General features: G+C 41.8%; 1 protein-coding gene and 1 pseudogene across 1 annotated transcript; one reads left to right on the top strand and one right to left on the bottom strand.

Annotated features, from left to right (window-relative positions):
- Window positions 1-320: 320 nt before the first annotated feature.
- On the top strand, window positions 321-14,025 carry LOC105082442 (nuclear RNA export factor 3-like). Its single transcript, XM_074358986.1, has 17 exons — window positions 321-419; window positions 1,039-1,122; window positions 1,228-1,332; window positions 1,444-1,524; window positions 1,631-1,700; window positions 1,843-1,931; window positions 2,049-2,156; window positions 2,321-2,430; window positions 3,281-3,317; window positions 3,680-3,748; window positions 3,834-3,889; window positions 4,030-4,137; window positions 4,260-4,318; window positions 4,428-4,543; window positions 4,637-4,679; window positions 5,252-5,324; window positions 13,941-14,025. Exons 1-17 carry the CDS (start codon window positions 336-338, stop codon window positions 14,023-14,025), a joined length of 1,377 nt encoding a protein of 458 aa, XP_074215087.1. The 5' UTR covers window positions 321-335.
- Window positions 14,026-18,487: 4,462 nt separating this feature from the next.
- Window positions 18,488-21,117, bottom strand: LOC105080840 (storkhead-box protein 1 pseudogene; annotated as a pseudogene).
- Between the last annotated feature and the right edge of the window lie 2,933 nt (window positions 21,118-24,050).

Below are 24,050 nucleotides of genomic sequence, written 5' to 3'. Positions count from 1 at the left end.
AGGCATATGCAGAATAGAGAAACAAGATTATACTGTATAGCACAGGGAAATATATACGAGATCTTGTGGTAGCTCACAGCAAAAAAAAAAAAAAATGTAACAATGAATATGTGTTGTTCTTCTCTCCAACCTGGAAGAGTGAGGAATGACAGGATCAGGTTCATGATTAAGTAAACTTTATTGTAGCTCTGGTATCATTGGGGAAAATGTTTACAAGGCTTTCTGAGCATATATGGACCACTTTCTTGTCTCCACTTCCCCACAGTGCTCCCTATGCCATTCCTCCCTCTCATTGGAGAGGCAATTTTCAGGAAGGAGACCAAACTCATGTTAACATGGAGACAGAGGAGAAGCCTCCAGAGAGAAGAGTGGAGATAAGCAGGCGGGCTGAGACCATGGGAAGCTGGTTCAAGATCACAGTGAGTGTCCTGACTAAATGGACCTAATACGTAGAAGAAGGTGAACAGAGGGAGTTGTGTTGGAATCGGGTAGAGATGGTATGAACTTTTCTGGGGCAGAGGAGTTGGTTATGTGTCTTGTTATTATTAGAAGTTAACATCCTAGACCATGTAAGAGAAGATTCAGAGAAGCAATATGAAGGGAACAGACTGACTGCAGGGAGCATGGGAGAGGTTGCCTAAAAGCAAAGGAGGAAACTACTGTCAAGATGGAGCAACTTCATACCACAAAGCTCAGTTTGGCTCAGGCTGAGTGTGGGAGGAGGCTGTGTCTCTGGGGTCCTTGTCAGAGGGGCAGGCCAGGTGTGCCTTAGGTAGGGTCTCTTGGAACTTTACAAAAAGAAGTACGTGTTAAGCATATTAAGTTGATTATTTCAAGAAAAGTGTTTGAGGGGAAAAAACGTTATTTAGGAAATCCACATCTGGTACAAAATTTAGCAATAACAAATACCGACCTAGCGTAAAAAAAATTATTTAAAGCTTGAAAAAAAAGTCTGAAAGGAAGACCTGGTTGGGTCTTATCTTAAACTTATATTCTATTGTATCAATTTCCTCTCCCATTTTTTTCTTTGCCCCCCAGATTCCATTTGGCATAAAATATGAGGAGAAGCGGCTGCTGAATTTGATTCAGAAGCACTGCAGTGTTCCCTTCACCCCAGTTGAAGTAAGAGAGGACGTCGAGGCCAATGAGAGGAAACGGGGTAGATGGATGGTCCAGATGAGAAATGACTCTGGTCTCATTTTCTCTTTCTCTTGTCACTCCCTGTAGTTTCATTATAAGAAAATGCAGGCCCAGTTCTTTGTTGAGAATGCCAACATTGCCTTTGCTCTGAAGAATGTCAGTGGCAAGATTTGCACTGACAACAATGAAAGGGTGTGTGTCAAGGGCACCTGGGAGCAAGAGGGCAGGGCAGGGGCATGGTCTTGCTTGATCCCAAGGCTCAGATTTCTGGTGCTTACCCAGACCCTCTTATGCTCTCTACAGATATCTGTCTTTGTTGACCCCTGTGATGCACCCTATTCTATGCGGAAGGAGCTGCAGTCAGAAAAGGTGGAGCAGATAAAGGTAATGCAGACTGAACGCAAGTTCTGCCCCACAGCCAGATCCACCTATTGCCCCCCAATCAACACCTCAGACTCAGAGCCACTGAACCCCGTCTTTAACTCTGCAGCTGACCATGAACAAACTGTTTGATGCCTCCCAGGCATTTCTTAACAGCCAGAGACTCTGCTTTGGATCTGGTATGGCTATAGCAGTAATTCTAGGGCAGGTGAGGGCAGAGGGGTCTGCCTGGGAAAGGCCTTCGGGATTGTAACTCTGGGAGGGGTTGGTGCAGGCAGGACCCTCTCAGCTTTCTGTTTCCCTCCTGCTGGCTTCCTGGAGGCTTGATGACCTGTAATGTTGAAATGCCACGGAATCCGAGATATCGCATGCCTGCCCCTCTGCAGATCCGTGGAGAGAACATGCCCAAGGTGAGGACTTAGGCCCAATGTTGGGACTGATGGTGAGGGTGGGACAGATTAGGCAGAAGAGGCAGATTGGCCTCGAACATCCCCTGTTGGGGTCCTCACTCTCTTTCTCCATCATAGATTTTGTCCTTGGATCTGAGCAACAAGAAACCCTACCAGCTGGACGGCCGGGCAAATTCTATGCAGAATACTTCTGACATAAAGAATTTGAATGTCTCCAGCAGTGAGGTGAGGTGTGGTACCCAGATCCCTCTTTGAAGAGGAGATGGGAGGGCTCATGGGAAGGTGACAGAGGAAGGGAAGTGGATTTGTTGGAAAAGGAAGGGACGGAGGTGCAGTACCATCCTGGCTCTATTTTCTCTGGTTCATGTGGTTCCTCCACATAATTACAGGTAAAGTCTTCAGGGGAGTTGGACAAGGGCCAGAGGCTGGAACAAGATGGAATGTGTGCAGAAAAAAACCCTTTGTGCACCACCTACCCTGATAAGTCAACCAACATAAGGTCAGATGTACCCTCTGTCACCTGAACTATTCCTGACAGTGTCTGTTTGCAAAAAGCACCAGTCTTGGTCTTCTCGGAGGGCCACAGGCCCTATGCTCTCCTCTCTGTGTCACAAAGGTGACAAAGGTTCAACCAGCATCCAGCAGGCCCCCAGCCCAACTTCTATATGGTTTCCATCCATACTTCGGGTGCCTGGGACATTCGGGGGCAGGTGAAGGAAAGGGCTGCAGCAGGGGAGACGGTTCCCCTTTCTTCTCTATTCTTCCCTGATCCCCCACCCCAAACCATGGGAGAGGTTCTTTCCCTTCCCTTCACTTTGCTTTCTCTCCCTTGTCCCTAGGCCCCTATGTCTCTGTCTTCTCTTCTTCACCCTTCACTCATTTTCTGTCTTAATCCCCCTCCATTTCCCTCCCTGCCTCACTAACCTCCTTGGCCCAGCATCCTGGGCCATCCCTGGTGGGTGTCCTTGTGTTGGCAGGATGCAGGACCCCCAGGAAGGATGAAGAGCCCCTGGCTCCAACCTCATTCCCTCTTCCCTCCAAAGCCTACAGTGGGGACCTGCAGGAAGGGAGGGAGGGGAAGGAAGCCTGCTTCCTTGTTGCTTCTTGTGGCACCTGGAGAACAGAGTCAGGGCAGTCTAGGTGGGAGGTACCCAGGAGGGAAGGAGTGGAAGGAGAGGGATGGAGGGAGGCAGGCAGGTAGGGAACACCCTTCTGGTGCATCAGTCCTTGGGGGCGGTGCCCAGGGCCGGGAAGTGTAGGTGGACACACTGGACTGTGTCTGCTGTAAGTGTACTTGCTCCCATGAGAAGAGACCGCTTTCCAGTTTCACTGACTTTTCATCTTGGCAGCTCCATCCTGGAATTGTTCCCCAAGTTATTACGCTTGGTAAGTGTATTCCTCAATCACTGACTCCTCTAACTGACACTGACACCGCCCACAAACTACTCTGAACCCTTTAGGTCTTGCCTGAGTTCCATTTTTGAACCTGACCCTTAAACGTTTTGGGGGCAGGGGGAGGGTACAGCCTCTGTGGGAAGCTCACAACAGCTCTGGGTCTTCTTCGACCACGTCTGCCACAGCCTTCAGGGATCTCGTGGTGATGACCCGAAGTGTAGTCCTGCCCTCAGATTTTCCAGGGCCCTTCCGCACTTGACCTCTGACCCTCACCCTCCTGGGCCCGTCCTTTTCCTTGATCGTCCAGAAGTGCCTCTTGGTCTGCACCACTGACTTCCTCTTCCTTCTCACAGGATGGCCAGGAGACACCCCCACCAGCTAAGTTAGGTGTGGACACCCATAAGAGCTTACCAGCCTGCAAGGTGAGCACGGAGAATCAAGCAGGGCTTTGGGTGGTGCGTGAGGAGAGGGTATCAGCCCTGGTGCTGAGGACTGTTTTGATTCCAGGGAAGCTTCTTTGGATCTGATGAGCTGAAGAGTCTGATCCTGCAATTCCTGCAGCAGTGAGTACTGCTGGCAACCTGAGGAAGGGGAGGGCTGGGACAGCTGAGGCCACCCAAGCTCAGCTCTGCTCACGGGAGTTTCCAAGCCTCATTTGAGGTCCGGACCACAGAGACAGACTGTGCTCATGGCTCCCCGACAGGTATTACTTGATCCACGACTCTGGAGACCGACAGGATCTCCTGGGTGCTTATCACGACGAGGCCTGCTTCTCCCTGACCATTCCCTTCAACCCCGAGGACCCAGCCCCGTGAGTATCACAGCTCACACTCTGCTCCTGGGCCATGTGGCTCCCCAGCAGACGCAGGGCAGCTCCTGCAAACCCCCACACTGGGGCCGGCCCACCTCCTCCTGTTTCTCTTTTTCTCCCAGGAACAGCTTGCGGGAGTACGTCAAGGACAGCAGGAATATGAAGAAGCTCAAGGACCCCTGTGAGTGTGTGACGAGGAGGCGGGGCGGGAAAGGGGGCGGGAAGGGGTCAGTCCTAGGGCCCAGGGCATGGCAGCCCCTGACCTTCCCTCGCTTCTCCTCCCCCCACAGACCTGCGGGTCCAGCTGCTGAAACACACAAAACGTGACATTGTGCGCTCCCTCTGCCTGTTGCCCAAAACTCAGCATGACCTCAGCTCCTTCGTGGTGGACATGTGGCTCCACACGGTGAGCACCTGCTTCCATCTTGGGCAGGACCGGGAGCCGCAGGTGGGTAGGAGGTTTAGGTGGTGACTGAGCGCCTGGGCTCTTCCCTTTCAGAACACGGTGCTCTGCTTCTCTGTCAATGGGGTGTTCAAGGAAGGTGAGTGTGTGTAGACCCCCGTCCCCAGATGCCCCACTGCTCCAACCCCCTGGCCGGGCTCCCTCTCAGCACCCTCCCAGCCACCCCGATCCCTCTCCTTCTCTTCCCGGTCCCTCTGTGTTCTCCAGCCCTCGCTCTTCCCACAAAGGACCCAGGTCTGACCTGCGTTCATGCCTGTCTGCCCTGCACACCCTGGGCGTTAGGGACACAGGCTGTGGAGTTTCATGGCTCTCATCCCAGAGCCTTCCTCTGAGATCCTGGGACCATTACTTAACCTCTCAGTTTCCTCATTTGCAAAATGAGGTATTAGCATCCATGTCTTGGGCAGCAGTGACAAATACATCAATGAACTGGTGAAGTGGTTGTCACAGGCCCGCACACAGCAGAGGTCCTGTCCCCGGGATCAGATTGCTCCTATAGCTGCCCTCCGCATTCCTGACACCCTGGCCCCCAGTGAGCACCTGTCCCCTCAGCATGAGTTTCCAGTCCAACTCTGTCTGCAGACCCCTGTGTGAGCGTGTAAAGCAGGTGGGGCTCTCGGGGGTACTGATGTTTGATTTTTGTCATTGAAGTGGAAGGAAGGTCTCAGGGTTCTGTTCGTGCCTTCACCCGGACCTTTATCACTACCCCTGCCAGCTATTCCAGGTGAGTGCCGTATTGTGGGTGGGAACCCCCATCCCAGCCTGGGCTCAGGGGTGTGGGAATGTGGTGGTGCCCACCTTAGGTTTTCTCAATACTGTGGAAAGCCAGCAGGTAGATCCAAGGAGCAGTCTAGTCTAGTGGTTAAGACGGGCATGGGCTCTAGAACTGGAATGTGGCTTCTCTCCTTGGTCCCAGCACTCATTGGCTGTGTGACCTTGGTCAAGTCACGTGGCCTCTGTGCGACTCAGTGTCTTCCTATGACAGTGGATTTCAGATTGTCCACTCCTTGGGCTGTTGTAAAGGGTAAACGTGAAACTGTCCCTGAGTTGCAGGGAAACGTCCAAATGTCATGAAGTTTGTGGATAATCTCCCTAAAGGTGGGCTTGTGGGAGGGGCATAGGTACCAGCCAAGGAACATGCCTCTGTGTGTGTGTGTGTATATATATTTATGTATATATATGTGTGTGTATATATGTGCATATATATAAATATATAAATATATATACATATAAATATGTACATAAAATTACATGCACTTTTACCATCTATGTAGACTTTGTAACTATCACTACAAACAAGGTACAAAACTATTCCATCTCAAGTTTCCCTCATGCTAGACTTTATAGCCATATCCACCTTCTCCCTGGTCCCACATCCCTAAACACTATTACAATTTCATAAATGTCATATAAATGGAGTTATATAGTATATAACCTTTAGGAATGGATTTCTTTCACTCAGCATAAATGCCCTGAGATCCATCCAAGTTGTTAAGTGTATCCATAGTCTATTCTTTTTTATTTCTGTATAGTATTCTATGGTATGAATGTACCGTAGTTTGTTTAGCCATTCCTCTGCTGAAGGACATTTAGGCAATTTCCACTTTTTTTAACCATTATGAATAAAACTTATGAACATTTATGTACAGATTTATGTGTAAACATATATTTTCATTTCTCTGGGTAAATTGCCCTGAGTGCAATTGCTGTATCATATGGTAATTGCATGATTAGTTTTGAAACATTGTTTTGCCAAATTGTTTTACAGAGTGCCTGTACCATTTTGCGTTCCCATTGGCAATGTATGAGTGACTCAGTTTATCCATAGCCTTGCCTGTGTTTAGTGTTGTCAGTATTCTTTTCAGCTATTCTGATAAGTGGGTTTAATATTTTATTGTGCTTTTAATTCACATTTCCATGATGACTAAAGATGTTGAATACCTTTTCCCATGCCTATTTGCTCTCAGTAAAATGTCTGTTCACCTCCCTTGCCCATTTTATAATTGTATTAAGAGGCAAGAAAGTGTATCTAGAGGGCAGCCCTGGCTCAAGCTAACAGGCAGAATAAGAGAATGTGAGGCCCCACGAGACTCACTTTTCTTGACTGGGAGGGCAAAAGTGGGGCTGGAGCTTCTAAATGTGCCTCAAATTAGAATTGAACTTGGATTTGGAACAACACTGAGAGGTGGGAGAATCTCTGGGTCCATCTGTGGAGATCTAGATAAAACAGGAAAACAAGGGAGATGTGGGATTGGAGAAAAACAGTGGAAGGAAGGAGATATGGGGGCAGGGAATGCCTTATATGTAATGCTAGATTCATCACTGTCAGGCTTCTCAATGGGATGCAAAAGCTATTCTCCTAGACTTGTGGTCTTCAAGTCTGGATATCCATTAGAATCCCCTCCAATGCTCAGACTCAGCCAACTGAATCAGAATCTCTAGGGGTAAGTTCAGTCTTCAATATCCTTAAGGTTCTCCTCAGCAGATTCTAGTGAGCTGTCAGAATTGAAAATGTTGTTTGCTGGTGTATTAGTTTGCTAGGGCTGCCGTAACAGGATACCACAGACTGAGTGGCCTAAACAACAGAAATTTATTTCTCACAGTTCTAAAGGCTGAGAGTCCAAGATACAAGTGTCCACAGGTTTGGTTTCTTCTGAGGCCTCTTTCCTTGGCTTGAAGATGACCACCCTCTTGCTGCCTCTTCACAAGGTTGTCCCTCTATGCATTTGCACCCCTGGTATCTCTTTGTGTATCCCAAACTCCTCTTATAAAGATATCAAGCATATTGTATTGGGCCCACCCTAACAGACGGTATGAGAAATATCTTGCTCTGAGAAATTCAACTCCCTTTTAGCTACTTTCCTGGAACTACTAAACAACACTTCTACAATCACCTCATTGGGCAGAAGTTGGTCATGTGACCATATTTAGCTGCAAAGGAGGCTATAAAGATGGTCTTTTACTGGGAACATACTTTACCAAATAAATTTGGGATTCTTTTATTAAGAAAGAAGAATTAGTATAAAATATATGGTATACTTTTATACCCAAGGCAGCTAGAAGCACTACCTCAATTACTGTGTTCTTTCTACTCAATTTTCTAACAATTTTCATGGGTTATAACAAAAGTGCTGCTTCAGAGAGACCTGGGGTCATTATCCCATCCTCCCAAATCCCCTGTTTCAGACAATGCTTGGGTTATCACAACTCAGCATTCATATGTTTAATCCATGTCAAACACTCATTCATTCATTCAACAAATACTTATTGGTTACCAATGAAATGAGAGGTATTATTATAGGCACTGGAGATAATTCAGAGAACCTGACAGACAAGGCCATGGTTCTCATGGAGCTTACATTCTAGAGGGGTTGATACACTCAAGAATTAAGCGCTATTAAGAAAATAATATAGGGAAATGTGACACAGAATGACTAGGGTGGGAAAGGTAAGGCAGGATTTTCTGAAGATGTGACTTTGTTCTAATACTCAAATAGTAAGTAATAGTCAGCAGTGGGAAGATATAGGAACTGAGCCCTCTAGACACAGGGAACAGCAAGAAGAAAGCCCTAAGATGTGAGCAAACTTAGCACTTTTAGAAAACAGCTTGTCTGCCAGTGTGTATTGAGAGTACAGTGTTAGTAAATGAGGTTAAAATGGTAAGAAGGGCCCAGTAGCAAAAGGTTTTGTGAGCCCTTGTAAGGACTTTGGGTTTTGTTCTTATTATGATGGAGCCATTGGGTACTTTAAAGAGGGAAAGGATATTATAATCTACTTTATTAAAGCTCACTCTAAATGTTCTTTGGAGAACAGACTGAAATAGAGCTACCATAAGATCATGGAGATGAATTAGGATGCTGCTACAGACATGAGAGTGAAAAGTTACAGTCTCATAGACAAGGGTTTTAGCAATGGAAGGGGTGAGAAAGGTTTTGAAATGGGATGTATCCTAGAAATTCTGAATGTTAATGAAGTACATGTTTGTGGTAAGGGATATTAAGGAATTAAGTGTGTCTCTTGGAATGTGGATCTTTGCAGCTGAGTTCAGGTGGTTTTCTCAGCTGGGGAAGTGAGTGGAGGACCAAGTTTGGTGCAATGACTGGAAATTGACAGTTCTGTTTTAACCATGTTGTTTGTGAAGCCTTTGGAATATCTGAGTGGAGCCATATGTTTGGGTATATAAGTCGGGAGCTCCTGAAAATAGTCTTGGCTGTGGCAAAACAAAACAAAACAAAACAAAACAAAAAACAAGCAAGTTATCAAACAGACAAAAACTTCACTGTGCAGCTTAACAGAATAATTCAGAAAATACGTTTTGATTCCACATATGAGCAGGATACAGCTCTAGATTCTAAAAGGGATACAAAGGCATATTAAAAACCAATCTTACTGAGCTATAATTTATGTTCAACATAATGTATCCATTTTAGGTGAATTTAGATAAATGCATTCACACTTATAACCACTACAATCAATGTATAGATCATTGATAGGAAGGCTTTTGAAAACACTGTCACTTTCTTCATGAAGCTCATCATGTTTTTAGAGAGAAAGAAATGCATACACATAAGTTAGGGAAAGATATAAAGAGGTAAAGGATAAGTTTCAGTGATTGGAACAGTTCTTGAAGGTTGTGGCTTTGGTGAGGATATCCATTGGGAAATGCTTAGTTCTAATGCAAATACATTTGGGGCAGGAGGCTTGCCATCAACATAGGTCAAGGGAGAAGTCAGGCTAGGGTATGATAAGATTTTCTTGTCCCCAAATATGTCACCAAACTGAAATGCCCATAATTATTCACTACTTTGGCTTAAAATATTTGTAATTATCTTTGGAATATGAGTGATAAAAATGCACATAAATTTCCCAAAAGAGATATCTTTAGGATATATGAAAGTAAACACTCTGCTAACATGAACATGTAGTAATTTGCAGGATTTGCTGGTTACCACTTCATTAGAGGATAGGGAACTCTAGGACAAATGAAGAACTAGCAAAGCAAGTACTCAGTAGCCGTTTATCTCCTCTAATTATATTTTTTGACATGAGAAGAGAGAGATTTCCTGCCTTTAAGATATTTTAAATCACTTCATGTTGGTAAGCCCCATTAAGAAGCATAAGACATTTGTTTTAATCCAGAGAAAATGAGAATTTTATTGGAAGCATGAGTTCATCTAAGGATTGGAGGAAGCCTTAGTAACTAATACACATGGCAGGGGCATATACACAAGGTCCTTGGGTTAATACAATTTTAATAACTTGTTTATCCATATTTATGAAAACAAAACAAGTACAAAGTGACCATGTTGTGAGAGATGGAGGCTATGCCTGGGTCTTGACTTACCTAAGTAGATATAGCTTTGCTACTGTTGAATGTCTAACCTTCTAGCAACAGAAACTATTGTTGGTCCCCAAACATGGGGACTAGTTGTATAAATTGTCCCTTTTCACTCTGAAGAAGACAGTGAGTCTTTTTAGAGGAAAATACATATACTCCAGGTAATTTTTTGCCTTCAGGGTCTCAGCCATCACCTTTATCTGAGAGCATACAGAATGTTAGATCCACTGTCTGGCATGGGATTCCCAGAAAACACCACATTAGATGAGGAGACCCACTATAAAGCAACAACATGTGGAAATGGACAAATGAACACGGAATTCACTAGTCATTTGGCATTCTGCATCATCCAGAAGTTGCTGCCTGGGAGAGGATTGGCGTGAACTACTGAAGGCCTAAGTAAAGTTCTGTTTGAAGGCAATATTTTAGTAGCATTTGGACTCATCCTCTAGGACTCAGCATACACCACGAGTGAGACTTTTGTGTGGTTCTGGTCCTTAAAAGGAATAATACATGAATCTGGAAAACAAGAGGTATGAGCAGGAGTGATCTCATTTGCCATCATTTCAATTAATTCTGGTTGGAGAAATTTGAGTGCCTGGTTCCTAGAATTCTGAGATATTGAATTATAAGCTACAAATGCTACTTGTGAATTTTGTTCTCCTTGTGTCCATCAATCATCCTGCAGAAAAAAGAGCCCCCATACTGGCAGAGGTAATTGACTCTGATTATCAGGAGAGGGTAAAGATATTATTACACAGGGGGGCAGGGAGAAATATGTTTGGCTCCCAAGTGATCTAATGAGTGCTTCTTGGTATTTCTCTGCCCAGTTTTAACAGGAAAAAAAACCAAGGGAGAACCCCAGTCCAGGGAAGGGTAAAGTGATGAGGGACAGGGGTCTGGATAATGCCACTCATAACACATTAACATTATCAGATGTGAGTTGAAGATGAAGGGAATCTAGAATGAATAGCAGAAGGAGATGAGTATTAGTTCTCCACAAGACCATCTGCAAAAGTATAGGCTGGTAATGATTATCTCCTAACTTTCCTTCAGTAATATAGACCCATTGGATCCTAGAAAATCTATTCCCTATAGATGTAGAAAGAGATCCAATCAGAGCAAAGGTAGACTGTGATGAACACAGAATTATGCTGCCTAGATTCTCCCTTCAAGGAAGGACTTGTGCCCATCTTGCTGGCATAGTAACAGATAGCCTTCAGCTGTCAGTAGTTTCAGGGATAACCTCTGGTGCATACAGCTGTCTTGTCCATAGTTATGCCCTCCTTATGGTGTTCCTTACTGATGGGGGTAGGATATAAAGGCTCAGCCATTTAGGCCCAATGCTTGACAAATCTGGTGGAACATTTTAGATCCACAGCTCCACACAGGGTGAGCAAAAGCTATCACTAGGCTGGCATAATAGACTAATTTTTCCCTTGGCCCAATCCTACTTCTTCCTCCTCCATTCTACAGGTTTTGACCCCTGTAGTACTCTGTAATAAACATCCAGCATGCTAAATTCAATCTCAGAGGTTGCATCCTGGAGACAACCTTGTGACCCCTGCCAGATCTGCTGAATGAACACTTGCATATTTGTCTGCTATGTTCAATACTAGATCCTTAGAATCTAGAAGAATGCCTAGAACATAGTAGAATCTCAATAATCATTGGTTGAATGGGAATGTAAAATGATACAAACACTTTGAAGAACAGTTTGGAAGTTTAAAAAAAATTAAACTTAGATCTATCACATAATCTACTTGTTCTACTCCTAGATAATTATCCAAGATAAATGAAAGCATAAGTCCACCCAAAGACTTGTACATGAGTTTTGTAACAGCTTTATTCATAATATCTCAAATCTAGAAACATCTGAAACATTTACCACTTGCTGAATGGAAAAACAAATTGTGGAACGCTACTCATTAGTAAAAGTAATAAACTCATTAGTAAAAATAACAAAAATATTGATACACTTAACAACATGAATGAATCTCAAAACAATTATGCAAAATCAAAAAATCTGAAAGAAAATTAGTATGAACTGTATTCTTCCATTTATATAAAGCTCCAGAACATGCAAACTGATTTATAGTAACTGAAATCAAAACAGTGGTAGTCTGGGATGGTGGAGGGTTTGCAGGAGGGAGTCTAGAGAAATTTAAAAATTGGGCATGAAGAATTTGGTGGGTAATTAATATGTTCATTATGTTCATAGTGGTTATGATATCATGGGTGCATGAATGTATCAAAACTTAGATATGTACAATTGATTTCATATCAATTATACATAAAAAATCTGTTAAAATAATTATTGATTGGATAAAAGAATAAATTAATAACCCAGGACAGTCATTCCCCAGAAATCTACCTCAAATGCACATTCTCTGCCCCACATTTCACAATTCAGGAACCAGGCTTCTGAATGTTCACTCTCTGGGGGTCTTAGGAATGGGCTTAAGAAACATGGCTGCCCCCTCCACCCTTTTCTTTTGTCTAGAAAACCCCAAAACTTGGCGTCACCCTAAACCTTAGTAAAAATTGATGTGAAATAAGTCTTTTTAGGTAAGCATCTCTGATCTTGCCAAGACTAGGCAGCAATGAACACCTTGATATTTCGTGGACAAAAAAGAGGGACTTGGTGAAATTGCTGGCTCCAGGCAGTAACCACAGTGCAGCCTGCACAATCTGTTCAAAAGAGACACTGTGGGCCATGGCTGAAAATCCCTGTGGTGAGGAGGAACTATATTGGAAGTTATGAGAAGGAAATGAGAAAATCAATGTGACAGTGAAAAAAATAATTACATACAACTCTCCCATATTTTAAAGAGGAGGGATTATAAAGAAGGATCCTCTTTGTTCTGAACAGAGCAATAATGTGTGATGATTCAGTCATGAGAAGCTGAGGGAGTTAAATGGCTCCGTTTAGGATAAAGATTTGGAGAGAAGGAGATTGTTCAGGAAGGGCAGGAGCTGATGCTTGTTTATCTCATGAGGCTCAGGGAAGGCAGGCAAGAGTGTCTAATGAAAGGAGTTTGATGAGGTTTTGCTGTGCAATGTGCCAGAGAACCTCTTCTTTGTTCCCCTGAAGATACCAATACAAGGTACCTTGAATGTTTTTGTAGTTAGATTTATCATTGGTTGAGGAGTGAGGGATGGATTTCAGCACCTCCTCTCAAAGTTGAGGAAAGACAAAATGTGGCCCTGGGTTCCCCAACAATATCTGTCTTCAGTAAGGTAGAAATTATTTCAGCAGAAGTTAAGTGGTTAAATATGGGTTTTACCTTCAGAGAAACAGAATAATTCTGAAGAAGCAGAGATAAGATTCAACATGTGCAGCAGGTGCTCCAGTCTTCTTCAGAGAAGTTTTTAAAACCATTGCATAGCTTTTGACAGGTGTTTGGTACTCCCCACTCTTACCCAGTCCTTTCCACTCTGCCATGCCTTTTGATTGACTGATCCACTAGTCTTAAGAAGAGAAGATCTAGATTTCTCTGGTCCTTTTTTTCTTGGTAGTTGAATTTTTTAAATAAACATTTATTAACCTTCCCCTACCCTAGTGTCCATAGAATAAAAGAACTGACTGTTGTAGGATGAGGTGCAATGGCTGCTACAGATACCAGTAAAACAGAGTGAGGATGTGAAGAAAACTGGGGTTGATGTTGACCCTGATGTGGGAACCCTAGCAGTTTCAGATGGCACAAAATATAAAGGGTGATTAAATGCTGTTTTTCAGGTACTTTCCATGAATCCTCCAGTAATCAGACTCATATTTTTCTCTCTGACTTGGAAGATACTTAGTACTTCTAGTTCCTCAATCTTTTAAGGTTCTACAATTTGTTTCTTGAAGGCTTGATGTTCAGTTTCTGTGGTCTGCTCAGAAGTTACTACAGGTCCATCTCTTTCACAGCTTCTAAAATTTTGCTCATATTTTTTGTCTGATGTCCTCTTTTCTCTACTTTCTGATTTTTTCCCCTTTAAATCTTTTCTTCACTTTAGGAAGTTTTCTGGTGGGATCAAAAAAGCACTTGTAGAAGAGGGGATTCAAGATGGGAGAATAGAAGGACACAGAGATTACCTCTGACAAATGCATCAAAAATACATCTATATGTGGAACAATTCTCACAGAATACATACTGAACTCTGGCGGAAGATCTCATACAAGTAAAGCTACAAGACAAACCTCCACGTAACTGGGTAGGAAGAAAAAAAAGAATTGGGATGGGCCTTGCACCCTGGGGAGGGAGCACGGAAAGAAAAGTGCACTCACCCTGGTAAGCACCTTCACCAAAGGAGGGATCAGTTGGGATAGAAGGGGAGCTTCAGAGGCTTGGAGGAGAGCAGGCAGAACAGAGGGACTGACACAGAGGATATGTGCAATCCCCAGCCAGAGACATAAGCCTATTTGTGCATGCTGGGACTGAGTGCTGAGGCTCGAGCTTTAGAAGACATACCTGGGGAGATGACTGGGGTTGGATGCACAGAGACAGCTTGAAGGGGTTGGAGAGTGGTACAGGCTGAAACTGGGAGTGTGTGCAAAGGAGCCCAGGTCCGCCAGGGAAAGCCCCATTGTTGGTATGCACGAGGGGAGGGGCAGGACCGCACCATAGCAGCCTCCTTCTCAGCGGCTCACAGGGGATGGTCCTGCCATAAAAGCCCCATTGTTAATGTGCACTCATGAAGGGAGGAGTGGGACCCTGCCATAGAAGTCTCCTTCTGGCTTGCTTTGGAAGAGTGCAATCACTGGTGGTTTCCCCCAAGCTGAGGCAGGGTTGATATCTGAGCCTATTCCCAGGGGTCACACAACTTTAGAAGCAGGGCTGAAATTTGAGCTGTGTCCCAGGTGGATTTGGTGGATTCATGCCATCAGTGCCTTTGTAAACTCACACATGCAGGACAACTGAGCAGAATACTGTTGCCCAGCTGGGACAGGTCTGGTGTTAATAGTAGGTGCATGCATGAGGAAGCAGGGCTGGGGTCAGGGCTGACCTTATAGCCCATGGTAGATCCAGGTGTGCAACAATTTTTGACTATGGTGGGTCCTGGTGCCTGACTTCAGCAGATCTGCGCTGTTGGCCTTGTGAGCACAGTGCCTGAGGGACACCAGGGCAGACTGCCTGCATCCCCATGGCTGAGGGGCACCCAAGGGCAGCACCAATGCCAGCATACATTGGGAGCCCACACAGTGGGTGACAGGTGGCACCACAGAAGGCACTTCACAGTGGACATCTCCTGTGGAGGATTACTCAGTGGCTCCTCTTCTAGTAGGAATGCTTCAGTCCTGCTTACCTCACACAGCAGCTCAGAAATGGATCTGGGGACTTCTACTCACAACCAGGAAACAAACCTGGACCCTGGCAGGGCTGTGACAACCACAGAGCAAAAAGGAGGCCCCACTTAACATTCAGTGCAGGCTCTAGTCCCACAATTACACCTATCAAGGGTATAGCAGCCAGCACACACAGAGGAAAGACATGGCAGCCATCCACACTAAAAACAGCCCTTGTGACAAAAATATCAGATGCATGCAGGCTACAGGGGGACGCTCCCACATATAAATAGCCCTTTGAGACCACAGTAGATAACTGTTACTCCTAAATTCATAGTCAGAGAAATATAAGTAAAATGAAGAAGCAGAGGAACTACTGCCAATTAAAAGAACAAGAGAAATCCCCTGAAAGAACAATGAAACAGACTTCTCCAGGCTACCAGATCCTGAGTTCAAAACGAAGATAATAAAAATACTGAAGGAATTAAGAAAGGCTATCAATAGAAATGCAGATCACTGTAACAAGGAACTAGAAACTATAAAGAGGAACCAATTAAAATTAGAAAACTCATTTGCCAAGACAAAAGCTGAGCTAAAGGCAATAAATAGAAGACTAAATAAAGCAGAAGAATGAATAAGTGATCTGGAAGATAGAATAATGGAAATCACCCAATCAGAACAGCAGACAGAAAAACAAATGGAAAAAAGAAAGAAGGCAATATAAGAGATCTATGAGAGAATATAAAGAGTGCCAACCTACACATAATAGGGATCCCAGAAGGAGAAGAAAGAGAAAAGAGGATCAAAAATGTATTTGAAGAAATTATGGCTGAAAACTTCCCAAACCTCAAAGAAGGAAACCGATCTCCAGGTACAGGAAGCACAGAGGGTCCCAAACAGACCTACATCAAGACATATTACAATTAAAATAGTTAAAGAGAAGATTTTGAAGGCAGCAGAGAAAAACAAAGAGTTAGTTACAAGGGAACCCTCATAAGGCTATTGGCTGATTTCTCTACAGAAACGTTGCAGGCCAGAAAAGAGTGGCAAGATATATTTAAAGTCCTGAGAGAGAGAAACCTGCAACCTAGTAAGACTCTACCCATACTCTACCCAGCAACACTATTCTATTTCTTTAATTTTGTATCAGTATGAGGTAATGGATGTTCACTAAACTTACTGTGATAATTATTTCATGGTGTATGTAAGCCAAATCATTATGCAGTACACCTTAAAATTATACAGTGCTGTGTGTCAACTAAACTGGAAGAGAAAAGAAGGAATATTTGTCTTAACAGACACAAAATGTGCATGTGAGAGAAAATTTAAAATAAGACAATAATCCAATCTACACATATGCAGATTTGAAAACCAAATATCAAGATAAAAATGTAAATTTTAATAAAGATGTTTTATGTCAGATAGACAAATTGTTCTGGTATTTTGGTTTTGCTCACATTTTGTCTTAGGCTGCATCTACACAAACTAGTTTAATCATGTTTATTCTTTAGTTTGTTCTTTTTATAGTTATTTGAGGTGTAAGGTTTGGTTGTTTGAGATTGTTCTTCTTTAATGTAGGTTTTTTCACTATAAATTTCCCTCTTAATACTGCTTTTGTGATATCCCATAAGTTTTAATATGTTGTATTTTTGTTTTCATTTGTCTCAAGATAGTTTTAAATTTCCCTTTTGGTTTGTTCTTTGACTCATTGGTTGTACAAAAGTGTATTGTTTAATTTTCATGTATTTATGGATCTTCCAGTTTTCTTTCCACTATTGATTTATTTTTGTTTTATTTTTTAATTAAAAAATGTTTATTATATACACTTTCATCATTTATGCTGTTTATTTCTAGTTTCATTCCATTGTGGTCAGAAAAGATACTTGGTATGATTTCAGTCATAAACTTGTTAAGACTTGTTTTGTGATCTAACATGTGATCCACTCTGGAGAATGTTGCATGGGTGCTTGAGAAGAACATATATTCTATTGTTGGGTTGAAAGTTCTGTGTGTGTGTGTGTTAGGTTCATTTGGTCTATGGTGTTATCTGAATCCATTATTTTTTGTTGATTGTCTAGTTGATCTATCTATTAGTAAAGCTGGGGTATTGAAGTCTTTTACTCTTACTGTATTGTTGTCTACTTCTCTCTTCAGTTTTGGCAATGTCCCTTTTATTTGGCGGGGGGTCATTAGATTTACTTATTTATTTGTTTTAATGGAAGTACTGGGGATTGAACCCAGAACCTCACGCATGCTAAGCATGCGCTCTACCATTGAGCTATATCCTTCCCCCTGGCAATGTCTGTTTTTATACATTTAGGTGCTCTGATGTGAGGTGCCTATATATTTATAGATGTTATGTCTTCCATGTGCATTGATTCTTTTATCTTTATGTGATGTCCTTCGTTATCTCTTCTCACAGTTTTTGTCTTAAAATCTATTTGGTCTGATATATGTATAGCCACTCTGCTCCCTTTCCATTACCATTTGCATGGAATATCTTTTTCCATCCCTTTACTTTCACCTTTGTGTGTCCTTAAATCTAAAGTTGGCCTTCTATAGACAGCATATAGTTCAACCTTGTTTATCACTCCTTCAGCCACTCTATGTCTTTTGAGTTGAATCCATTTACATTTAAAGTAATTACTTATAAGGAATTATTTACTATTGTCATTTAAAAAAACTGTTTTCTGTTTGTCTTATAATTCTTTTGTCCCTCTTTCTCTGTCTTGCCATCTTCCATTGTGCTAAAGACTTAAATAGACATTTTTCCAAAGAAGACATACAGATGGCCAACAGGCACATGAAAAGATGCTCAACATCACTAACCATCAGCGAAATGCAAGATAAAACTACAATGAAATTTCACCTCACATTTACTAGGATGGTCATTATTTAAAATAACCAAAAAACAAATGTTGGCAAGGATGTGAAGAAATTGGTACTGTTGGTGGGAGTGCAAAATAATGCAGTCTCTATGGAAAACAGTATAGAGACTACTCAAAAAATTAAAAATAAAACAACCATATGTTACCTAAAAGAATTATAATCAGAATCTTTAAGAAATATTAGCAGTCTCATGTTCTTTGCAGTGCTATTCACAGTAGCTAAGATGTGAAAGCAACCTAAATGTCTATTTTTTTACAACAAAATGTGTAATGAGTTTAATAACATAATGCTTGCTGTAGAGAATTCTTACATACTCACTTGATTAAAACATACTATATTAATGCTGTACATTTTTACAAAAAAAGTTTCCAAATGAAAAAAAAAAGAATTAAACATTTATGAACGGAGTTAGTTGCAGTAAACAATTGAATGTGAGCGTTTGACTGCTCCTTGTGCCTTCAAAGTTCTGCAGAAAATTTTATCTTTTTTGTAGTCCATCCAAAATGACTGAATTATTAGATGCCAGACTCTGTGTCCATGGAGAATCTATTCCACTATCTCCTGCCATGTATGATTTTCTGTTCCTTCCAAGTGACCGAGCTCATTTTGGATCTCCTGAGCCAACACAGGTGTATGTGAAGTGTTGAAAATTTCTAACTTTTGTGTGAACGATTTTCTCATTTCCTGATTCTAAGCACTCTGACTCCAGCTAGCTGGTTTCTTTCTTGTGTCACAAAGGGAGTCTTGGAGAGTTTCAGCCTCAGAAGCATCTTTCCTTGTGCCATAGTAATCAAATATACTTCCATCGGCAGGTGCTGAGGCCTGGACACAGTTAGCTACACTGGGTTCCTCTTCATCATTAAAACCAGACTGGGTCCCTGAATTGAAGACACAGCATTCAGCAGAGAGATTAGGGTTTTGGCTTTCACCTGGGTTAGTGAGCAACCCAGTGGGTTTGTAATGCTCATTTCCTTCAAGTACCTGAGGCTCAGATGCCTCTATGTATGTTGCTAGTGTACTCAGTCAGAGACATTTCAGTGACCTTTTGTTTTCCTAAATGATTCCACTTGCTTCCTCCTGTAAAGGGATACTGAAAGTGGCCAGGCAGCATTTGAATTAAGTCATCATTCTAAGAAAAGTCATCCTCATCTAGATATAATGAACTGCAGGCCCCATCATCATCTTCCACTTAATTCTGATACAAGGCCTGGTTATCATCAGAAAGCCCTTCATTGGCTAAACTCTGCTTCCTGGACAAATGCCTTTCTCATTACACTTTCCTTTGAGTCTCTGTCTTGTCTCTCAGGTTGTCTCAAATGGTTTGCACCAATCGGGTAATTTAAAAGACCAAGATTTTGGAGTTGGCATATTGTTTTATCAATTAATCTATAAGCAGAGGATACTAGGTCTGAGAAAGAGGAGCCTCGTGATGGCAGGACATCCTGTGTTTCCTTTGTCTCTTCTAGTGTGTCAAAGTGAGAATAACTTTTCCTTAAGACTTCAAGGATTGCCTCATTTTCTCCACCATACATATCATATCTCAACATGCTTTCCCTCAAGGAACAGCATTTACAATCATTTTGCAAAACACTACATTGAAAGTAATTTAAGAGGGAATCTCAAGTCATCGCTGATAGGTTTGACAATAGAGTTAGTCATACAAATGGATTCTGTTCTCAATTTATCATTACACTGTTCAGCACATGGCTGTTCAACTTCATTCTCAAAGATTCTTAAGGAATCCAAGGACCCTGACCTTTGGAAAGGCTTTACCTTTGATGGAATCTGACTGGGTTTCAGATCACTAGTCTTCTGGATGTTGTACCTTTTGGTATTGGGCTCCCTCAGTGAGACAAACCCTGGAAAAGATTACTGATTTGCTTTTTGTAAAACAAATAGGAATCTAGCACTGATGGATTCTCATCAAGTGGTTTCTGAACTACTGCTTCATTTGGGCTTTTAATTCTGGGGGTGGGCTGTGTAGCAGGGATATTGGGTTGTCTCTCCAGTCTAATGCTTCCTGGCTGCAGCCCACTTACCTGACTCCTGGTTTTGTGTCTTTCCCTATGAGAATGGACCTACCTTCGAGCTTTACAGACTGGTCTTGCTTTTTCTTAACTCACACTTTTGAAAGATATTTATGCCTGACTGTCAACATATCAGTGGAAGTGCCCTGGCTGTTACATTTCTTCTGTTCTTCATATTTTTGCATTAGGACAGTAATGTTTGATTAAGTTGTCAACAGTCAGAATGGGATTGATTTGTTTGATTATCTCATGTCTCAAGGGATATTGTCCAAGTTATCTTCATCTCAGACAGGCCATTCTTCCGGTGGGAACTGAGCAGAGAAACTGCTGTGCTATGTTCTGGACTTCTCCTTTCTGGATATACTGTGCCAGACAAGGCTAAAACCAAGCTTCTTGACTTTTTATCTGTCTTTTGTGTGTAGTAAAGGTTTCGTGCTCTCACAGAAGTGATTCTCCTCAGACACTGAAACTGCTCGATTCTGTACCAAAGATTTGGATTCCCCAGGACCTTTCTGGCCTTTTCTAGTCACTTGTGCAGCAGCCGATAGTTCCAGTATACCCTGAGTGCACACATCAGGGAAACAGCAGCAAGACTGACAGTGGGAAATGGGGCTGCATTTTCTTTGACTAACTATGCACAGCTCTCCACATTCACCAGATATGTAGTGGAAGTTGGCATCCAGGGGCTTTCATTTGATAGGACTCTCTTATTTTCTTGGGGAGTTGTATTTGTGATGAAGTAAGTGTGAGGAGTAACTACAAAGTATCCAGTGTGAGAAATCTTCCTTTCTTTAATCAGAGTTCTCAGAGTGGTATAGAGACTATCTTGAGGTGGAATTGTAATGCTGGGGTAATATTTCATCAGATATTCCAAGAGTAACTCCTGTGTTACTACAATCTGAGTGGCATTCATATCTGATACAGCACAGCAAAGAACTTCATCCAAAGGTATGAACTGAGGTTGAGCTATTGGATTCATTTGCACTGGAAAGACATCATCCACCTGTGACTCCTACCTGGCATGGTGATCAAAGGCAGGAGGCTGGGCAAATCTGGAGATGTGATCCTAAAAAAGCGGAGAGAAGATGCAGAGGTACACCATGTGGTTGGGCCCAAGAACCAAAGAGAGTCTCAAGGGCCAGAGATAGAGGAAGGGAGAGAAAGAGGAGGGGAGAGAAGGGTACTTAGAAAACAAAATATACCTTTCCCATGTGCATTCACCACTAAGGGCTGGGGGTCATTACTGTCTGTCAGACTGAGTTTCAGAGCCCACTGAGAGTAGCCCAGCCAGGGTTCCTCAATTCTTGGCAAGACTTCAGGGAATTTCTAAACGATAGGAAGAGCAGAAAAGTATGAGAAAGGAAAGGAAAGCAGAAAATGGAAGACTTCCCTGATGATTCTGGCCTCCAGAACAGAGCATCCGATCAAGCCAGGGGGAGAAGGGAGTCAGCCCTGATGATCTGGCCTCCTGGGAGGGCCCGATCAAGCCAGGGGGAGACTCCTGTAGGGAGGAGGAGAAAGATGGAGAAGCCCAAAGGGCTCCCCCAGAGTCCTAGCTATGTACGGGCCACCAAATGTTGTGGGACACAACACAGCGGCCCCTTGATGTGGTGACACGAAGGTTGGTGAAAGAATTTACCAGAGATAAAGTATGGGAATAGAAAAGGAGTTTATTAGGGTATGCTGTCATAGACAACAGCGGGCCACACAGATGAGAGGTGCCCGTGTGAGCACCGGGGCAAAGAACAAGGGAAAAGTTTAGTAGCTATGTTGCTATAGACAACAGCGGGCCACACAGGCAAGGGGTGCCTGCATGAGCACAACCTGAATGTCTATTGATGGATGAATGGATAAAGAAAAATGGTATACAAGGGAATAGTGTTCAACCTTGAAAAAGAAGCAAATTCTACTTAAACCTGAAAGCTTTTGCACAGCAAATAAAACCATCAACAAAATTAAAAGACAACCTACTGAATGGTGAAAAATATTTGAAAATGATATGACTAATAAGGGATTAAAATTCAACATGTATAAACAGCTCATACAATTCAACATAAAAAAAAAACTCAATTAAAAATGAGCAGAATGATTGAATAGATGCTTTTCCAAAGAAGATATGCAGATGGTCAACAGGCACATGAAAAGATACTCAACATCACTAATCATCAGAGAAATGCAAATCAAAACTACAATGAGATATCACTTCATACCTGTCAGATGGCTATCATGAAAAAGAAGACAACAAATGTCGGCATGGATGTGGAGGAAAGGGAACCCTTGTACACTTTTGATGGGAATGTCAATAGGCACAGCCACCGTGGAAAATAGTATGGAGATTTCTCAAAAAACTGAAAATAGAACTACCATAAGACCCAGCAATTCCACTCTTGGGTATATATTTGAAAAAATCAAAAACTAATTCGGAAAGATATATGCACCCCAATGTTCATAGTAGAATTATGTACAATTTCCAAGATATGGAAGCAGTATAAGTGTCCATCAACAGATGAATGAATAAAGAAATACGGAATTCTACAGAATTATAAAAAAGAATGAAATTTTGCCATTTGCAGCAACATGGATGGACTTGAAAGGTTTTATGCTAAATAAAATAAGTCATAAAGATTAATAGTGAATGATATAACTTATATGTAGACTCTAAAAAGTACAACAAACTAGTGAATATAACAAAAAAGAAACAGACTCATAGATATAGAGAACAAACTAGTGGTTACCAGTGGGGATAGGGAAAGGAGGAGGAATAAGGAGGAGGAATAAGAGGTACAAACTATTAGGTATGAAATAAATTACAAATATATACTGTAATTATATACTTCAACAGAAAAGAAGGAAATCCTACCATTTGTGACAACATGGATGAATCTTGAGGACATTTGCTATGTGAAATAAGCTAGTCACAGAAGGACAAATACTGCATGACTACACATATATGAGGTATGTAAAATAGTCAATCTCATAGAAGTAAAGAAAAGAATGGTGGCTACCAGAGGCTAGGGGGAGGCAGAAATGGGAAGTTGTTAATCAACACATATAAATTCAGTTATGCAAGATGAATAACCTTTAGAGATGATGTACAACATTTGTGCCTATAGATAACAATACTGTATTGTACTATTAATCCGTTAAGAAGATAAATCTCATGTTGTTTTCATGCCAAAATGGATAAATAAAAATAATCATGTTTATTGTTTCATTTTTAAATAATCTCGATTGACTAAGCCAGCTGAGCAACTTGACCAATGAGTCATTTTCTATCAGTCAATACAGTTTTTGATGTTTTCAATAGAAGAATTTTTAAAAACACTGATTATCCTGCCTTTTCACCAGGTCTAATTACTGATAATGATTTATCAGAGATAAGTTTATTACAAGAAACAAATCATAAGCTTACTACAATCTCTTTCAAAAGAATGTGTTCCCTTTAAGAAACTACACCAAGAAAAATCACCTCCCTCTTCTGCAGTTTTAAAATTTCTGCCTGATGATACTTTTGTTTTATGATGTTGAGTGTAAGTTTGCTGAATTTACCAGTTAAAAATTGTGTAGATAGAGTATGATTTTATGATTAGGGTAGCAAATGTGAAAATTATTTAATTTCCAATTACATATAGTTTTATAATAACATGTGTTTTGATGGCTGCTACTCCATAAGTGACATGAGTGAATTTAAGTCTAAATTTCCAATTTTTCTGGTCTGCCCATCTATATATATTAATTTATACTATTTGAGAAATTTTTTTGAAATAGAGTTGATTTACAATATTATGTTAGTTTCAGGTGTACAGCAAAGTGATTCAGAAATATATATATATTTTTTTCCATTATAGGTTATATAACATATAGATTATCTTCCATTATAGGTTATTACAAGATACTGAATATAGCTCTCTGTGTTATACAATA

Source organism: Camelus bactrianus, chromosome X, assembly GCF_048773025.1.
Source record: "Camelus bactrianus isolate YW-2024 breed Bactrian camel chromosome X, ASM4877302v1, whole genome shotgun sequence".
NCBI lineage: Eukaryota > Metazoa > Chordata > Mammalia > Artiodactyla > Camelidae > Camelus > Camelus bactrianus.
Note: the sequence above shows the minus strand (reverse complement) of the source record. Positions and strands in the feature narration are given on the sequence as shown.

Coding starts and splice junctions, on each gene's coding strand:
- LOC105082442 (XM_074358986.1), top strand. CDS start 336: ATGGAGACAGAGGAGAAGCCTCCAGAGAGAAGAGTGGAGATAAGCAGG. Junction 2,431..3,280: donor GATAAGTCAACCAACATAAG/GTCAGATGTACC, acceptor TCATCTTGGCAG/CTCCATCCTGGAATTGTTCC. Junction 5,325..13,940: donor ACCCCTGCCAGCTATTCCAG/GTGAGTGCCGTA, acceptor TCTTCACTTTAG/GAAGTTTTCTGGTGGGATCA.